Below are 20,703 nucleotides of genomic sequence, written 5' to 3' on the forward strand. Positions count from 1 at the left end.
AAAAAAAAAAGTTATCATACAAATGAGCATAACCTGAATTGGTTACGAAAAAGATACCTTTCTATATAAATATTATATGTTTATAATTTATGTACGGCACTGGATAAAAGCATCTGCTAAATGTCTGAGCGATTTACAGAATGCAGTACAAAGTACAGTATATTTATTGCAAAAGCTGTCCCTTCATCTGTCAGAGATTAATATTTTGATATATTTAAGTCCTTTCAGATATTGATCATGTATGACTATTCATTTTTGGCTGACTATGCTTTCTTATAAAATAATATAATACAGTATGTTCCAGTCCATAACTGTTAAGCGCATGATTTGTGATGGAGTCGCAAATTTAAAGTTGAAAGTAACAATATTTATTGCTGGCTCAGTGGTGATTCAAGGTTTCCTGCTTTGAAGTAAATAAACCCAAACCTAATGACAGGCAGTGCAGTTCACAGCTTTCAATTTTTCCTTTGCAATCATCACATCTCTTCTGCAAACTGCATTTGACATTATGGTTTTGTCATGTAATTATAGAATTGTTCTTTTAAGAACAATTAGGCACACTTTCCCCTCGACTAGCACTCCTTAAGTATACCATTAGCTGGAAATGTAAACAGATAAAAAGGGTAAAAAAAGCTTCAACCTAATTAAGGCCTTGAAAAGCATATTTCTAGTATATTATTATCCCAATGAGAAATTGACCACAGTCATTTCCCCATGCATAGGGGTATGAATGGAAATGTCCAATCACCAGAAAATTCCATGAGTAATGGCATGATAATGGTACTTCCTGTATTTGGGCTGACATTGCACCCCATATGCCTATTTCTATTCACTGACATTTTCAATGCATTCATTTATGTTTGCATTTATGAACATGTATACAATGCTTATTAAGGCAATATGCAATGCTTTTCAGGGAGCTATTATGAATGACCATTCCAAGAAAGTGGCACCAGAAATACATGGTAAAAATCTATCGTAATGTGGAATTATTTACAGCACAGTATGCAGACGGACTTTGTATCCATGCAACTATTAAAGTAGAACCAGTGTAATTGTACAGTCTCATGGCCTGCGCTTGCTTTTGACCAAGGCTGAGAAATTCCAGCCCTGGAGGGCTGCAGTTTGGCTGCTTTGTCATCTACTCCAACAATAAATATTTAATATGAATCAATTATTTATTAATCAGATGGACAGCTGGCCCACTGAGTGTTCGACGCGAACGGTAATTACAAAAATGGGGCAGTTCCCCACACTGTTTTTCACCGAACACTCAAGATGCTTCCTGCCAGAGGATTCATCAAGCATGACATTCCCAAACCCTTAGAGAAAATGTGTATCACGATCATGTGTGCCTTTTCTGTCTACCAGCCCAGTCTACACATCATACTGGGTAGAATGAGGGTGTGTTCATATACTGTATCAATTTTGCGAAGTGGCAATAGACTGTATATATATATATTACACTTTATTTATTTTTTTATTTTTTTTTAACCTTTATTTAACCAGGAGAGGCTGACTGAGATTCATAATCTCATTTTCAAGAGCGACCAATGGCAACATATTGTGGAGTGTTGCATTTTTTTTTTTCCTAATTTTGAAAATATTTTATTTTGACACTTTGACAGTGCATTCCATTTCTGTAAGTGTGTTTTAACCTGAAGCCTGTGAGGTGATTTTCCAGGTTCTACCCTTCTCAGATTCAACCCACGGCTTTGTTATATATCACCTATTCATCCAGAAGGATACAATAACCTACAGTATGTACAAGTCACCCAGGATGAAATAAATACATTTAATGCAATGTCACCGTCCTCGCCATCCACAGTACTACCACTTTGGCTCTGGACCCACATCTCCTGTGGCCCCTGTGGCCCCTGTGGCCCCTGCAGCTTATGTGGCCCTCACATTTCAGGTGGCCCCTGTAAATCCTGTTCTTTAAAACAAATCGCACACTGAAAGGTAAGATCGCATTTATCAAATATGGTCCAATCGCCAAAATATAGTCATTTGTTTAATTTCTTATTTTAGAATGTAAATTCATCCCTGATACGGTTTGGTTCTTGTAGCTTCTTGCCCTACAAATGTGTGTTGGAGAGACAGTGAGTTGGCTAGACTAACCAACCACAGAGAACCCATAATCAGAGATGCCTGTGTCATCCCAGGTGGGCCTACCTGAAGGAGACGATGACGACACCGAGGATGACTGGAGAAAGTCTGCTCTTCAGTCCTGGTGTGCGTATGATTAGCGGTGTCCACTTTCAATGCTGAATGTGCTAGACATACTTAGTGCATATGTACCAATATCCCGAAAATACATTATGTGATGTAACTCACCAGTAATGTCTGTGTGCTCGTGATGAAAGAATATTTCATGTATACGAAAGACAGCCAATGCCACCCTATCTACCAATGAGGGATCAACCACATCCCTGCATGAAACATGCTGATGAGAACCTGATCCTATTTCTTTTCAAGGACTTAGGAAGAAAGAAATATCTCATCAACACCAAATTGTGCTTCTGATCTACACATTTATCCAAGTACTGACACATATGTAGGCGCATGCATGCACACACACACATACACACACACAAGCACACACACATGCGCAACCATATACAAAACTACAAAAGGTCACATACAGGGCACATACAAAAGGTCATCAACCTAAATGTGCAACGTGTATATATACAAAGGGCAGCACTGTAAACAGATTCAGTGAAAGATGAAAGAGGAAAGACTCGAAAGCCACAGAATTATGTGCTAGAGACTTCACATCTATGAATTCATTCACTATATGAAGACAAGCTCAATAATTTCCCTGATTTGTGGAAACTTGCAGAGTGCTGTGCTATGCAGAATGGCAGACTGTGCAATCAGAAATACCCTGCAGTTAAAAGAGATTACATGTTTTACCATGGGGTCATTTTCCAAAGCCCCGGACGAAACAATTGACTTACCTGTCTGGTGACGCCAATGGAGTTCATCCACGTCTGATTGGCTGCCTGTTCAAACCCAAACTGTTTAAAAGTGCGACTACTGATTGCTTACCTCAAACTTGCTTCACATGCTTCAAGACCCTGTGCTTCGTGGTGTCAGGAAAGGTGATATGGCTTTAAATTTCTACCCATTTTCCTGTCTATTCTGCCTGTGGTTTGACTAGGTGTTTCTGAGATCTGCATGGATACATTCAATATTGATATAAGTCTGTGAGCTGTAAAAGTACCTTCCAGGTCAGCTGAATTACAAACAGACTGATGCTTGGAAAAGAGAGCCATGGTTCATTCGCCATTAAAAAAGGATGCACACTACTTATTTGTATTGGAAATTGGATGGAAATATTTATGTATGGCTTACCTACACAGTGAATTATTAAGAGAATAAAAGATGTCATGCAAGGGGTTGTTTCATGTATATCGTGATACTGGCCCATTACTACTACCCATTTTTATACTATCTAACCTGTGACCTGTTGTGATATTAAGGTTGTTGTTGCAAATGATGAACAGGGTACATTTCACTCATTAACTTACGCATTTTAATCTTTCAGAATTTGCTGTGACAATGAAGACTGCAATTGCATGCCTGTGCTTCGCGAGCACAATATGTGCTGCGCCAGTAAGTCCTAAAATGCTACTAAAATCAAATCACACACACACACATGCGCAACCATATACAAAACTTGCACATACAAAATGGACTGAATCACAGCATACATTATTTTGATATCTCTGCATCAGTGGATGTGTTCTTAAATTGTGCGTGCCTCTCAGACACTGACTGATGCAAAAATTGTTTACAGATGACATCCCTCTATGATTACCTGCCCCAGATTGGGGTTCCACGGCAGCCGAGTCAGCCTCCACAGGTAAGTGATGAGCTCAGCATTACAGCATAAGGTTCATGTTGTGCAAAAGCACAATCAGGAACATGGTAAAAGGTGCATAGTATGCAAAACAGAATGAAATCCAACTCTATAACACGTTAAATGAATATTACATTGGAAAGTTGATTTAACATTTCACAATCATTAAGGATTATTCTTAGTATTCTGAGCAGTGTATTTAGATTGGTAGAAGAGGATAAAACATGCATAAAACATGCAAAATGTATCCTTGAATAAGAACTATTGAGTTGTTTTATACGACAGAACTAGCAAAAAGTTGGACACACTCTTGAATTAAAGAGAAGTACATGGCACTATTATGGGATTATAGAACATTATTTGTTATGGATATAATAATGTATGGTAGATGCTGATGTTATACTGATTCATATCTTGTTTTTATTTTCAGAGGACTACCAACTATGTGGCACCAGCTCCACCAGCCCAACAACCAGGAATGGCAGCCCCAATCAGCATGGAAATAGTATGTCCTCTTCATTTTACTCCACTGGTCTCTATATCAGATTGAACTCAGAGAGAAGGGCTGCTATGACAGCCATCAACCTCAGACTACCACAATCTGAGTCAATGATAATCTGTGTCAATCACTGTCAGTGTCATTAGTGCTTTAGATCCATTTAAACACACTGTAAGGCTTGGCTTAATTTAGCCATTGTCATGAAATTTGCAGAACAAAGTTTCAATATATATTGTTTCTACTGACTCAGTTTTTTCATTTTTGAAGTAAAAAAACTAATTGCATAAATAACAACAAAAAGGACTGATTACTTATTCTCTATTGTTTTCAATGATAAGTATACATCATATATCATAGAATTAGACTGAACTATTCCAATAGCTTTTGAATTTGGAAAAACATCAGACAATGTGAAGTCATTTATTGGCAGAGGAAGAAAGCGCAGTTGTAGAGGTTTCTGTTTGTGATTGTGCATGTTGATTCTAAGATTTTTTTATTTTTTTATTTTTTTACAGGTATTTCCTCCAAGATTTCCTTCTCAGGTCACAGGGGGGCAGCAGACTGGATCAGTGAGTGGTGCAATGCTGTTGGTCTTTAAATATCTATCTTGGTATTTTCCTGAGTAGTTCAAAGTTATATCTAAAGGCCATGTAAAAACTAAAAATACTTTAAACATGTATATACACTGCTGTATCTCTAATCTCAATAAGGAATTGCTAAAGTTAATCCAAATAAGATCAATTTTACTTTAAATTTGTAAATTTTACTTTTCATTTGACAGGCATTCCCTTCACAAGCATTTATCAAATATAAGATCCCAAAGGCTCCTGGGAGACAGAGCATGGAAATTGTGAGTTGGCAAATTATTATTATTATTATTATTTTCTTATGTACTTGTATCTATATTAATTTGTTTATTTATTTAGGAAGGGCTCGGTTTATGTCTTAAGGGTTCTTTCTCTCCTGAAAAGAGACTTTTCTGTATGGATGTAGATCCAATGCATGAATTTCTGGGAGAAAGCTACTGTATTTAATTCAGAATGTTTCAAAACATATCTTTTTATGCGGCATTCCATTGATTATTCGCATTTAGGAAATAGTCATCTTTCCTTTTTCATCATGAGGGGTTCATGATGGCTATTTTTGTCTTTCTTATTTCAGTTCTACCCATACGATTTGATACAGCAACAGCAGGTAACCTCAATGAATTCATTTTATTTTAAGGTTAAACACATTTCACTTTGAGATTCTAAATATTTTTAATGCTTTTTCAGATGTTGCCAAATGTCCCCCAGATGCCCGCCATACCAAATATTCCACAATTCCCTCAAATTCCAAATGTGAGATCAAAATTTATTTCATTGAGCATATTCCACATGTTTGTATGTATACAGCAGATATGTCTGTTGAGGTGCATCGGAAATAATGATGTGACTATCTGTAACTATTTCTGTTGACTAATTTTTAATTCTTTTGTAGCTTTTTCCATATGGATTCCTGCCACCAACAGGACCTCAACAGAACAATGTGAGAAATTTAACTGCATGCATGATTGCGTTATACAGTCATTGATAATCTGCAGCTTCAAAATATTTTGTTTCTACTTAAATTTCAGGGGACATAAGGAACATTTGGTCCTTTATTTAAACTGTACAACAGAATAAGTACTGCCATTGCACCATATTATAATACTGACATATAGCATGCAACTATTGATTGTAATTTTTAAGGATAATAACATTTTTCAAGGAAATATGGATTTTTTTATGTTTTTATCCAGCGCTGCACTGCTCAATATTCAGTTTTAAAAGTAGCATCTTTTCCTTGCAGATGTTCCCGAGTTTTGGAGTCCAACAGCAGTTGCCCCAGGAACCTGTTCAAGCACAGCAGCCAGCACAGTCAAGCCAGCCAGCACAGCCTGGTCAGGCCGGCCTTAATGTAAGCTTTGCATTTTTTTATTTTTGCGGTCTTCTGCTTGTCTCTTGCGTCAACAAAATGGAGTACTCAGACGAACTAAATTTCTGTAATCTCTGAAACATTGTTTCGTCTTTTTTTACAGGGTCCAGCAGCACCTTAGGGCATACATTCCACAGGAGTCAATGCAGTGCTATGAAACACTATGAGCCATAACGAATGCTAACCAAGACGACTGCTTCTGTAACCTTCTAATGAACTGTCATTTTCACCTACATGTATAATCCTGTCTCTCCACAAACAAAACAAGAAGCATGGGTGACAATGCAAATTTTTGGGACTCTCTGTTGTTTTGTTTTAAAAAAAGTCACAGCTTCACACAACAGCTTTGGTGTGCATGTCATGCTTGCCATGTGTTCAGAACCGTATTCCACAGTATCTCTGCACAGAGTAGTCTATATATTTTCTCTGTAGGTATCCAGAACATGTCCTTCCGTGAATAAGATCTCAGTTCTTCAGGAAAATGTTGTGTGTATTCACGTGACCATAGGCATTTAATTATATGTACTGTATGCTATATGCCATTGATGGCACTGTATTGCAATAAGAATTTGAAAACAATCATTGTTTCAGTGTCCTCATTGTTCTGGGTTGTGTTGGAGTTGTTTGGTAGTACCAAAAAAGTATTATTCTCAAAGAATAACACACATGTAGTGTGAACTGTACAATGTAAAGATCAAAATGGGGTAAAGAAAGGGAATGTATTATTATCTACCTTTTGCAATTTCACTGGATGATGGAAGTACTCCAGTACAGCAGAGAAAAAACGTAATGTTGGACTGTGTCTGTTTTAAAATGGAAACATCACAGTTCCTTGGATATTTTAAAACTATAAACCTTCAAGAATGACTTGTGTTCAAAAAGTAAATCTTTAAAAGATATGCCACTTTTTTTGCAGAGGAATACAAAATTGTGAGAAGGTATGCATCTAAACTCCAGACTGACCATGAATGCTGTCCCTCACCAGACACATAACATTGTCAGAAGAACATACAATTCGCCTCAAGCACATTTATTGAACTCTTTGTTTTGTGCAGACAGAAATATTGATTTATAGACACAGCCAAGATAATTAAATAAGGATAAAATATGTTTTACTAAATTACAAGGAATGAACTAGCATCTTATGAACTACACACATTTTTAAGTTTAGCTTCTGGAAGTTTGAGGGAATTATAAACCAAGTAGAGCACACGCTTGAACATAGTTGACTTGATTTTTGAAGAGTAAGATTTTGGATTTTGGGGAAGAAAACTGAACAGGGGGAAACAACTGCTAGCATGTGATTTGTTACCTCTGACAGGAAACTATGTTTAATTAAAGACTGACTTATCCTGGCTAAGACAAGGTTTGAGAACCACAAATACTGAGATCCTTCTTCAGGAAAAGTTATCATGTTTCCATAGGTTACATTTAAACTTAAGGGACTCAAATATGAAAATTTGATGTTTAAGCAGCAGGAAAACGGTTTCACACCCTTTACGGTTAAGTCGAGACAGCACTCCTGTCCTTCAGGGTAACAAGCCTCTCAAGGGTCCTGGGTTCGTATCCCGGTCTGAAGTTTTTGTGGAGGTTGCAGTTACTTAGTGGAGGTTGTTTTCCCTGCGTCCGTGTGGGTTTCCTGCGTCCGTGTGGGTACTCTAGTTTCTTCCCACAGTCCAAAGACATGCAGGTAGGCCAATTGGAGCCAGCAAAAAGTTCAGGACTTGCTTGCATCATTTGATGAAAGCAAGCCCAAAATTCTTTAACCAACTTTAATTTAAATCCTAGTCAGACACGCTCACCCTGAGCTTTAGTTCAGTTTCTGATCAACTGGTATCTGACATGATTGTTGCACTCAATTGATAGTACCTAAAAGTACATTGTAGCAGTGCAAACAGTACAAACACGTTTCATAGTCACATTGATTTTTTCCCCCCTTGTACTTTTTGCCCTTTGTATTTCCAGCACAAGAAGACCCAGGGGCTGTGGCTGTAGATGCCCTGTTTCCCTCCCCCTCTCTGTTCTCTCCATCCTTTTAAGAACATAATCTCCTAAACTCCACCACCCTATTGTCTGAACAGTCTGGCTATCCTGCTGTATTTAATCAGTGCTTAGATAACCTGAGATTACATGCTACATTATTTCCACATTCACCTGCAGTGTCCCTATAAACCTTTATTCTGCACAGTGGTAATATTGTACGCTTCTAATGACACAGCTCGTTCTGTTTAGTGTCTTCTTTGCATGCCAGTGGACAGACTTTGCATTTCATTATTCTTTTGTAGCAACACAAGCTGTTGCTCAAATGACTTTGCTGGGAAATCACTGGAAAACACAATACACGGTCCCAGCACTCCCAGAACATCTGTCAGTTTATTTGTCTGGGCAGTCCTTAGGTAAGTTCTCTCTCTCCTCATGTGGATATACCTATTTATTGATGTTTGGAGGCACATTGAATAGCTCCTTTTTTGCTAAATGTCTTTTATCTGTGAAAAATCACTTATTCAGATTTACTGCATGGTGCTGTATTAATCTCTCTCCCTCTTTGTGCCTTTCTGTCTTTCATTCGGATTCATAAAGGAGATGCTTCAAAGGAAGAGGGAGTGGTAAACCTTTTTCTGTTGCATGCATCGGGTAGTAGTTTTAGTAAGTCTTTGACAAGGACACCTCCAGCTCCATACTTTATAAAGAAGATGGGTTTGGTTTTAAATTTATGGTGCAGTTAACTCCTGTTTGTATCGGTCTGAGGACAGCAGCTCCTGTCCTTCACTTAGATATCCATTCAGAGGAATGGAGAACACGGTGATCTATGAACCGAATTCTGATGGGACAGAAGCAGAGGGGGCTGAGGAGGCGGAGCCTGCCATGACTGAAACACAGGGTCCAGATGTTACAGCTGTAGTGGCTCCCACCAATGTTATTCGGGTGACTGCTGCAGTGGTACTCTGTCACTGTAGACACCGTTGCTGTAGATGCTGTGGCGACCCCATCTCCGGACATCAACATAGCAAACTCCCCTGCGAAGGCCATGGATAGTGGCTGACCTCCCTGCCAGCCCTGCCTCCCTCCCCCAGAGCACCTGTCTGTCAGAGGCGATACTGCCGCTGCCCCCTTCATCGTCATGGATACTGCTCCCTCGGCCCTTCCATTGAGCGGCTCTAAGCGGCTGGACACCTGTCTGCCCGTGAACTAGTGCCTCACCTCTCCTGGGGTGGGGTCGGGGGAGGGGGGGGGGGGGTGTTATGACTCGGTAGCAACAGTTTTGACATGGTACGTGGATGTACACAATTTAATCCAGGCGATTTTAAGATTATTCTTGTTTACTTTAATTCTGAGGAATAGTGAATTGGTACAGCAATCCTGTAAAAACAGTGCAAGAAAATTCAGCCTTCTTCTCATTTTGAATTTGTGAAAACATATATTTTCACACTGCAAGAAATGTAATGTCGTGTTCTGAAAAAAGTATAAAATCTTTTTCATCTATTATTCACACTAGCTAAAAGTATTATAAAATATATCTTCTGCCTTATTCTCACTACAAATGGTATCATATTTAGGTGTAAGTTTGCGACTAAATGGTTTATAGTAATGTTCCTTTTCATCGTGAGATGGTTCTCCAAACAGGCTTCCAAGATCCTTATTAGTTATTTACCTTCCAATAGTAAACACGTATCTGGACACTTATCTGAAAACCAAAATGAAAGGAAATTCATTTGAAAATGCACACAGTTGGGCATAGACACTCCCATCAACTAGAGTCAACAAAAGATGATTGCCACCTGTCAAATCCAATCAAAAACACGATCAGCAGGTTATATTCTCTAACAGAGAAGCTGCAGGTGCTTGCTCAGTGTTCCCATAGTACATGCACACAGAACAATTAAAACAGCAAAAGGCTTGCTATTTTTATAACAGATTGCTGCATTGCTCAACCTCTTGCTGAGTTGAAGTAGAAAGGATACGGTGGTGCCAAGAGCACCAGCTTTGTACATTTCCTGTTCACTAGAACAACATTATGCATTATAGTTTGAATGAGAATTTGTGGGATTTTTTCCAATCTTGTCACATGTGAGATCTATCTCACTGACAAAATGATCATATTTTACATTTTTAATCATGCATTAGCAAGGTTTGGTCAGTCAATAAAATGTTCTGATGAAAATGCACAGTGCTTCCCCGTGTAGGTTTGACAACTGCTCTGGAAGTTGCCTTGCTTGATTGGATTGCTAAACTAATGCATTTAAGCTGCCAAAGTTGCACAGACAACAAATAGGCTGGTTAGCTAGATCATTGTTTTGCTCAAGATCCATATGCTGCTTGAATATCCATGTTAATATTCAGTCTGAACGCATATCAAGTAATTTCCCGGTAGACTAGAATGTGATTGCATCTCACGGACACCATTCTCTGCTGATGCACAAACTAACATTCACAACTTATCCTCCACCATCTTTAGCACAGTGCATAAGTGTCGGTGGGTCTGCTGGAGCGGATGAGGCTCCCTTAGGCAGAAGGCTAGATTTAATAGGATTGAGGGATCTGGCAGGATAGAGTGCTGACAGGACAGAACTGGGGAAAAAAAGCTCTTGTAGTAATCTTCAATGCTCTGCTCTACTGGGGCTCAAGGTGAACTCACCAACAGGTGGGCCCGCAGTCCCATCATGCACCAGGGCAGTGCCTGAAGCAGAGAAGAGAGTGCAGAAAAGGGGAGAAGAAGGACAGAGACAGTTTCTCTTTATTCCTGAGGGTGCTTCTTTTATACATACTTTTACTCTTTTTACGAGTATTCATACAGTAATTGTTTAACTGTCGACAATAGTGCTCATATAGCTAAGATAAATGTACCAAAAGCTAAACTAATCTTTTGTAAGTAAATAAATAAATAGCCCCCTCCCCTCCTCTCTGATTGACTTGAATAAGAAAAGTAGGACTGAAACACATAATGTGTGGTACAGTAGCTTCAGCACGTCTGCCATAACACTTTGGCCCACATCACGAGTACAGCCAGTCAATGGGATGCATGCAAATGCATAATAGTGTCACCCCTTGGACTGAGAATCCAAAGAATATCAACAAAAGCATTATTCTACAAGCTGACTATTGTCCCTATAAGGATTTGTCCAACACAATTAAAATGCTTATGAAAAATTGCAAGCTGCCGTGGTATCACCAGGAGTTAAGTATTTGGCGTTTACATTCAATGCTTTCACTTCACAAAAATTAGTTTCCAATTCTTCTGCCACCCCCAGCCTACCAGAAAGGTTAATAAATTCAAAAGGGCAGTTTAAATGGAACCACCCCATCTGTATCTCACTCTCTTTACTGCTTGCTAATTACTCTCATCCATATTTCTGAGCCCTTCTCCGCATGGGTGCCGGGGATAACGGTGACTTTGCGTTTGTCATTTTCATCTGTCCCCAATCCCCAAATCCCACTGAGGGCGCCGCGTAGTCCTCCTCCAGCAGACTGGCCCGATCCACAGCGGAGGTGTCTGGGAACTACGTGTCCGAGGGGCCGGGGACGGGGCTGTTTTGACTAGACCCGGTGCCTGCGTCTGGTTCTGTCTTCGGGGATGGCCTCAGACGCTGCACTGCTTCTGCTTCTGCCTCTGGGAGTCTATGTCAGCATGTAGGAGCCGCTCGCTCACAGGAGAGCCGAACCAACGCTGAGTGCTAGCAGGGCGAGTGCACTTAAGTAAAGGTAAAGCTTGTCTTAAAGTGACTGGTATTTCAGAGTAACTGGATATTGTAACATTCTGAATCCGTTGATGTATGATTATATGCAAATGATTTTTGACTATTTAGTTAATTAAGCAGAGCTTAAAGAGAAAAAATGAATACATTTTATAGCACTGAATTCACCGCATTGAATATTAATTATGATTCAATACCTCATAATAGTCTCCTTTGTCATGTAAGTTTTGACATAATAGTCTTGCAATGAAGTAGCAGTTTTGCTCCGGTAAAGTCAAATACTGAATTTTGGTTTTACAGCTTTCTTACAATGATTAAGCTTACTCTTTCTTCATTTTCCATTTGAACATTGTGTATATTCACATATTGTATAGGACTAACTGTTGCAGGACTAATAACATATTGGTAATCTTTTTTTAACCGCAAATACTGAGGTTCACAATAGCCATTGAGATAGATCCTAAATAGAGGAGAGAGGCTTAGCATTTTTCCAGAGATTCTGAGATTGAATACAGGGCAGTCCCTGTTTCTGCTTGAGAAGTGAATGATCTCCGTGAATACGAATGCTCTGTCACTGCATGTGCAACGCCACAGGGAACGACTGCGATTGAGATGGAACTGGAATGGCAGGTATGCCATCCCGCCAAGTTATAGCTTGGTGGGGCAGCATGCCCCATACCTATGCAGCAAGGAGGGAGCACTTTTCAGGGTTTCCTACAGAAATAATCACAATGACCACAGACTCTCAGCCCTTAGAACATTAACTTCTGTAACTTCTAACCTCATGTAAACTTACAAAATTCACAAAAGCTTCACACCTCCGCACAATAAAGCCATAACGTGGGTGATTTGGCATTTTCCCTTCTTCTTCGTCTTATTTTTATTCTTCTTCTTCTTCTTCTTCTTCTTCTTCTTCCTCATCATCATCTTCTTTTTCTTCATCTTCTTCTTCCGGTCGATTACATCATCACAAATGATTGCCATTTTCGTTAAGTAAATATAGCAGTTTCTACTGGAAAAATAACACTTCAATGGCTACACTGCCTTCAGAATCATGATTCATTACATTTACACTTATACCATGACTATGTGAATATAATGTGTTACAGATACTGCAGAATTTGCTGCTTCAAAACCGATAAGGAACAGAATGCAACCACAGGGTGTGCAAGCTATCAGGCAGTGTTCATATCTCCGTTCTGCTCAGGCTGAAACGTCTCGCAAACATGTCCAGCGGAAGCCTTTTTCCACTTTAAATAAGTCTTGTTTCTGCATTTTAATCTCAAAATAAGCCTTGTTTCTGAACTTTAATCTCAAAATAAAAGTAAGAAAATTTTATGGACTGGAATCCAATTTTTTTTAATCAACAATGATCACATGGGAATTCCTGATTGTGATTTTTTTTTTAAAGCTGTGCTTTGCTTTGATGCAGCATCTGGCACTGACCTTGTCTGGGGCCTGTGATGACAGACAAACCTGCTGCCATGGCAACCACAATTGGCACTCAATGTCTTGACCTGATACCCCTGCGGACAGTCCTGGAGGACACTGGCAAGGACACCAAAAAGGTCAACGAGGAAAGAAAGTGAGTCACGGCCCTCAAAGCACAATCATACTGACAGAACTTTTGAATTATATATACATACACGTACTTTATTTGTGTACTTTTCAAATATAGCTTTTAAATATAGGACATTGATTGTCGATAATGCCCTCCAGGCTTTTCAAACACACAGCATTCATGATATGAAAGTAGAATGATGGTGGAAAGAAATACAACAGCACTTATCTAATAAAAATCAGAAATTTCACATGAACACATTTTTCTCAGCAAACATTACCAGTGTCAAATCTACTCTTGCAAGTCCAATTAAATGGTGATTTGCATTTTGAGGATCTGTTTATGTTTGAGAATGACCAAGAGATTTTTACTCCTCATTTTTTTCCACTCACTTATGTTATAAAATTGTGTACATGAATTGATTATAGCTAACATATAAATTATATGTTGGGTAAAGACACAGCACAACTTCCAAATTTAAATCACAGTATGTAAAAATGCCACCTAGCTTTGCTTTGTGATCTAAAAGTGAATCAACCATAATTAATACATTAAAATGATGATACATACATAAATACATGACTTTTTTAATACACCCCAGACACCCCATTTCATATGCATCGTCCTCATTTTGCAAATGTTGCTGTCGAATCTGCTTTGGCAAGTTGAATTATCATATTATCATATAAGGACAAATACAAGTGCAGATATTCTACTGAATCATTCGGGGTGTGAGTAGTAGCATCCATAACAGTGTTTGTGGGCAGGATAATGTTTGCCTGATGTTCTTACTTAGAAAAAGGAAATTGAATTGATCAAAATTATGTTTACCTTCGTTCAGAGCACAGCAGCAATCTTACCCAGGGAGTCTCTTCAACATCAACAACAGCAATAACAATGAGAAGTGAGTACAGCATGCTAGTTGGAGAGAGATGTGCTTGTAATGTGGAGCCCGTTTATGGTTTACAGTTCATTAGAGAGATGTATGCCCTTGAATTAAATAAGCCTTAGGTCTTGTTTTCACATGACTTGGTTATGCAAGGGGTGGAACCATAGATAAGTATATGACTGATACAAAATGATTCATTGATATATGTCTGGCCAGATAAAGGCCATGTTTTTTAATAACTATAAAATTCCCTGTGTTTTCATTTCATTCTGCTCATTCTCTGTTTCCAGAGAAATCGGAATGAGTTTTCAGGTTTCTGTTGGCATTGTGATACCAACGATATGTAACTATAACAACTCCTTTCTCAGAGATGAGAAGACAAAAAAGAAAAAGGAGAAGAAAGAAAAGAAGGAGAAAAAGGAGTAAGAAGCAAAAAAAAAACAATCTCTGTGTGTCTAATGTTATCTTCACAATAAACAATGTGAAATGATGCCTGCATTTTCATTCAGGAAAAAGGATAAGAAAGAAAAGAAAGAAAAGAAAGAAAAGAAGATGGAAAAGGAAAAAGAAAAGGCAGAACAAATAGTGAAAGAGAAAGAAAAGGAGAAGGAGAAAGATAAAAAAGAAGGGTGCGTATGCCAGTGCGACAAGGCCTTGACTAGCTCAGACAATATTTCGTTTTTCCAGTTAACTGTTTAATTTATGTTGTTTCTTCAAACTGTTTTGCAGGCCCAAAGAAATATTAGTCATTAACCCAGGAGATGCTATTTACTACAAATGGCTGTTTGTCATCGCCATGCCAGTAATGTACAACTGGACCATGATAATTGCCAGGTACAATAATGTCAATGATGTTTTGGGAATAAGAATATCTGTTTTCTACTATAGCTATGAAACTTTTGCATGGGACAGGGTGGAATAATTTATGTTATCGGGGAATCAAACTGTACTAGGAATGTGGCATGAGTTCAATTGAAATTATCAATCGTAACCCTTCATGTCCAAACCTTTATGTGCTTTGCATGCCCCTCATCATATGGAAGTATTTGGCATGGTCCATGATAAACTGCAGTTGATTGTGCACAAGTTGATAATGCAAGAAAGATTGGTAGTTATGTAGTTACGGCATGTGCTAAAATTGTTTCCAAGGAGTTCAATTTGATAGATGAGCACATTTTTAAAATGTTATGATTTTCTCAAGCACTATGGTGAATTTACTTAATGCTCACTTTCAGATTTGATTTACTCTGGACCTATTCTGTCAAATAAAATGTTCATTAAACATTTAAACAGCCACGTCAGGGCTTACGGCAGTTTTAACTGGCATGCTCAATTCATTCGTAAAGGGTTGAAATATTTAATTTAAGCCTGTCTTTCTCTGATGCTGCAGTTCCTTGTGTGTGTGTGTGTGTCTGTCTGTCTGTACCTGAGTGTGTTTGTCTGTGTTTGTTTCTGCATGCAGAGCCTGTTTTGAAGAAATGCAGCAAAAATATCTGGTAATGTGGTTCATCATCGACTTTATATCTGACGTTATATATCTGGCTGACATGGCTTTCCGAACAAGAACAGGTCAGTTAATTTGCAAGGATGAATAAGATTTGGTATGGGCTCTCTCTCTCTCTCAATTAGATTAATTAAAGTAAATTAAATAAATAAATAAATAAATAAATAAATAAATAAATAAATAATCTTTATCTGAGAAGTGATAACACAGTGAAAGAATTCAAATTCTCTCTTTTTTAGAGAAAGAGAACAGCAGAATTTGTTTATATGACATTATTTTTTCAGATTTAAAAAGTTATTTTTGACTAGTGGCTTGGTTAAACTTTGTGCTCTTTCTTTTTTGTTTTCTTTACCCACAGGGTATCTGGAGCAAGGCTTATTGATCAAAGATGAACAGAAACTGCGAGATCGATATGTCCAGAGTTTTCAGTTCAAACTGGACGCGCTGTCCATGATTCCCACCGATATTCTGTACTTTTTCCTGGGGGTGAACTACCCAGAGATTCGCCTGAACAAGCTGTTCCGAGTCGGCCGCATGCTCGAGTTCTTCATCCAGTCGGAGACGAGGACCAACTACACCAACATTTTCCGCATATGCAACCTGGTCATGTACATCGTGATCATCATCCACTGGAACGCCTGCCTATACTACGCTTTCTCCAAGGCCATCGGCTTTGGGTCCGATACCTGGGTTTACCCGGATCTCAGCCACCCCGACTTCGGGAAACTGCTCAGGAAGTACGCGTACAGCCTCTACTGGTCCACCATGACATTGACCACCATCGGAGAAACTCCGCCTCCCATCCTGGACTGTGAGTTCTTCTTCGTGGTGACGGACTTTTTGGTGGGCGTGCTGATCTTCGCCACCATCGTGGGTAACGTGGGCTCCATGATAACCAACATGAACGCGGCCAGGACCGAGTTCCAGTTCAGGGTCGACTGCATCAAGCAGTACATGCACGTCCGGAAGGTCAGCAAGGACCTGGAGGACAGGGTCATCAAGTGGTTTGACTACCTGTGGAACAACAATAAGACGGCAAACGAGAGGCACGTGCTGAGGTATCTGCCAGACAAGCTGAAGGCCGAGATCGCCATCACTGTCCACCTGGACACGCTCAAGAAGGTGCGGATCTTCCAGGACTGCGAGGCGGGGCTCCTGATCGAGCTGGTGCTCAAGCTGCAGCCTCAGGTCTTCAGCCCCGGCGACTACATCTGCAAGAAGGGCGACATCGGGCGGGAGATGTACATCATCAAGGACGGGCAGCTGGCGGTGGTGGCGGACGACGGCGTGACACAGTTTGTGGTGCTCAGCGACGGGAGCTACTTTGGCGAGATCAGCATCCTGAACATCAAGGGCAGCAAGGCGGGAAACCGCAGAACCGCCAACATCCGCAGCATCGGCTACTCCGACCTGTACTGCCTCTCCAAGGACGACCTGATGGAGGCGCTGACCGAGTACCCGGAGGCCAAGGGCATGCTGGAGGAGAAGGGCCGGCAGATCCTGATGAAGGACGGCCTCATCGACCTGGACCCCGCCAACCTGAAGCCCGACACCAAGGACCTGGAGGAGAAGGTGGACCGCCTGTACGGCAACCTGGAGATCATGCATGTGAAGCTCTCCCACCTGATGGCGAACTACAGAACCATGCAGCTCAACATGAAGCAGCGCATTGCCCACATGGAGAGGATCACCGGGGAGGTGGAGGAGGAGGAAGAGGGGGAGGAGGGAGAAGGCCAGGCACAGGAGGTAAAGAAGGAAGTCGGAACAGAGGGAGAGAAAGAGGTGGAGAAGGAAGAGGAAGAGAAGGAGGATGAGAAGGAAGAAGAGAAGAAAGAAGAGGAAAAGAAGGAAGATTAACTCTGCAGTTAACATGCAAAAATAAATATTTCCAGTCTGTAATCTACGTAAAATCCTCTACTTAGCCAATCACAGAGCTAGCTGGAAAGCATTATTTTTGTGACACACACAATACTGAATTTCAGCAGCTGCATTGCTAAGAGTTCTTCAAAATAATATGAAGTTGAAGGAAAAAGCATTCAATGGTCCATAGTATATGGACTATTATTCATAGATATTCATTCAAGGGCAATGATACTATACTTCAAGACATCAGTAAAACAGCAAAAATACCACTGGACATATGTATAAATATCACAATATGATAAATATCAAGTTTTAGGTCTTTGTGTGAAAGCATCTGACCCATAAGACATATTAAACTATATACAGCATGGTATCTACCATTGTGGGCTGACTGTTTCCATGAGAACACAGCATGTGCAGTAAAAGGGTGCATTGTGTGGTGTGCTGGTTCTGCAGCAGATTTACAGATGCAAAGCTGAATTGATGTCAAACATAATTAAATATCTCACACTCATCTCCTCAGTGACAAAGGAACACAGGCTCTAGATGACAAATAAACGTCTAGGTAACTGTCTGTCCTCTATATGATAGATTGATTACTGTTTTCATTCTTATTCATCTGTTATTCATCTTTGTTTGTCATGCAATTGTATTTCAGTTAGCTTCCTTCAGAAGTCTTCAAAGTGACTTCAGAAAAATGATCAATGTGATTTCTATTTTTTTATTTATTTTTATGTCAGTACCACTCTGTAACCACACGGGGGCAATACATGATTAAAAGGAAATATTAGTATTTTATGAACTAGATTAGATTGAAATGATTAACCACATTAATGTACATGCATACACACCTAATGTACATACATTGGCATTGTAGTATAATGGGTCTTGTAAAGGTCACAGGTTCGATTCCCAGGTTTGTCACTGCAGTTGTACCCTTGAACGATGTACTTAACGTACTTAACCTGCATTGCTTTGGTATATATGCAGCTGTATAAACGGATGCAATATAAATGTTATGTAAAAGTTTAAGCATAAGTCACTCTGGATAAGAGTGTTGGCTAAATGCTTGTAATGTACATATTTCTTCTTGCACAATACCCAACATATTTGAATTATTGTGAAAACACCCACTCCTTTCCACAATCCAATAATCATATAATGCCTGAGTGCCTGTTCAGTATATTTCCATGGTAAACCATTTGTAACCTGTCATTAAATCCTCAAAATACCATTGTTTGAAATGACCAAAAAAGAGCAGACCTCCATGGTTTAAATATAGTTTTGTCAATACCTTCCAGCGAAAGCTAATCAGCCAGCGACCCGTCAATCCTTGTTAAAATTAAAAAATAATTTACAGTAAATTATGCTGAGGGTGAGATACGCATGCCTCTCATTACGGGGAATAAATGCGTAGGACAGCTCTTTTTATTGTCCTCAAGACCTCTGAGGCCCTCTCCACCTGATCCCGCTAACAACATCAGAGTTTCCTTCGCAGCTACCGCTGTTCTTGGCTGATAACGGTCACCCTTCTCATTTTAGATTTCTGGAATGCTCCACCGTCAGGCAGCTCGCTACTGTGAGCTTGCAAACACCACAGCGTGTAGCACCACGATCACACCAGGAAGGTGTCTTCTTCTCTCAGATGCACGGCTCTGGATTAGAAATAATTCAATTTATCTGAAAACATATCGCTCCTTTTATTTTAATAGACGGCTGTGCTCTTTCTTATTCCCCTTCTTCTGGGATATGTCTGTTGATTTAAGGACAAATATAATTTGATGACAAATGCTTTGCATTTAGGGTTTATAAGAACACCACACTTATTTAGAGGGAGGGAGGAGAGAGGCCAGTATAAACATTACATCCATCGTTCTTGCTGCAAGAAAACCAGGGCTACATTAGGCTGGACAATTGCCGTATTATTAGATAAAGGTATAGGAAGAGCCCAATCAGAATTCAGGTACAGCAATTTATTCACTTGTGCATGTGATGAGACATCACAAAATCCTCAATGCAGTGCTGGGGGTTTGATTGTGTTTACAAGTCTAGAGAGAAGAGTGCCCCCTACTGGCTACTGAATACCAACTCAAACAGTCCCTCAAGTGGCCTGGGAGTTCGTCCAGCAAGCAGTCAGCTAAGCCAAAGCCTGTTTAATTTCAGAAATCTGGGAAAGGGGAACACGGAGGCCCAGCTTGTATGAACTGGTAATTGTGCCATGCTGTGCACCTGGTGCCTGCCATCTGATACCTAATTCACTTTTGCTCTATGCGTTGTTTTCGGCACAATGTTTTATGACCACATGAGAAACTGGTTATCCGGAACCCATCAATTGTGTATTATATTGCTACTCAGGACAACTGAACCATAATAAGCCCAAGGTAGTTACCTGAGGAGCACAAATAATCCTCTTAAAAAGGGACATGAGGCACTTGGAAATGTGACTGTGGTTTCTTTGTCAGCAATGTTAAACAACATTGCAGGCCCTTTTGTATTGCCTCGAACAAATAGTATTATATTTATATTAATATACTTACACATATTAAATTTCATGAACTGCCATGTAATAGACCACAGCAGAATTGACAACATACATTAAATAAGAGCATATTAATTATGCAAAAAGGAGGTTATTTATTTATTTATTTATTTATTTACTTACAAGTGAACATAGCATGCATCAGCCTCTTTGGCCTTGTCATGTAGCACTGAGGCATCAAAGCAACAACAAAAAAATCTATAAACTCAGACTAAACTTCCTGCGTTGCTTAGGTTGCGCCCTCCTCCGTTTCCTTTCTTCATTCACCTTTGAGCATTTCTTTGTTTTCCCACAAGCTCTCAGAAAGGACCTCGCCTTGCTGGACGTGATG

General features: G+C 39.6%; 2 protein-coding genes across 2 annotated transcripts; both read left to right on the forward strand.

Annotated features, from left to right (window-relative positions):
- The first annotated feature begins 3,011 nt into the window (after window positions 1-3,011).
- Window positions 3,012-6,902, forward strand: LOC135256092 (uncharacterized). Its single transcript, XM_064337965.1, has 11 exons — window positions 3,012-3,107; window positions 3,554-3,621; window positions 3,806-3,871; window positions 4,299-4,373; window positions 4,883-4,936; window positions 5,149-5,217; window positions 5,529-5,561; window positions 5,642-5,707; window positions 5,847-5,894; window positions 6,198-6,305; window positions 6,427-6,902. The coding sequence occupies exons 1-11, from the start codon at window positions 3,071-3,073 to the stop codon at window positions 6,442-6,444; spliced, it is 642 nt and encodes a 213-aa protein (XP_064194035.1). The 5' UTR covers window positions 3,012-3,070; the 3' UTR covers window positions 6,445-6,902.
- Window positions 6,903-11,121: 4,219 nt separating this feature from the next.
- Window positions 11,122-18,631, forward strand: cnga1a (cyclic nucleotide gated channel subunit alpha 1a). The gene is made up of 8 exons (XM_064335117.1): window positions 11,122-12,023; window positions 13,449-13,601; window positions 14,419-14,481; window positions 14,835-14,888; window positions 14,976-15,095; window positions 15,196-15,300; window positions 15,929-16,035; window positions 16,329-18,631. The coding sequence occupies exons 2-8, from the start codon at window positions 13,480-13,482 to the stop codon at window positions 17,825-17,827; spliced, it is 2,070 nt and encodes a 689-aa protein (XP_064191187.1). The 5' UTR covers window positions 11,122-12,023; window positions 13,449-13,479; the 3' UTR covers window positions 17,828-18,631.
- The last annotated feature ends 2,072 nt before the right edge of the window (window positions 18,632-20,703 follow it).

Source organism: Anguilla rostrata, chromosome 5, assembly GCF_018555375.3.
Source record: "Anguilla rostrata isolate EN2019 chromosome 5, ASM1855537v3, whole genome shotgun sequence".
Classification (NCBI taxonomy): domain Eukaryota; kingdom Metazoa; phylum Chordata; class Actinopteri; order Anguilliformes; family Anguillidae; genus Anguilla; species Anguilla rostrata.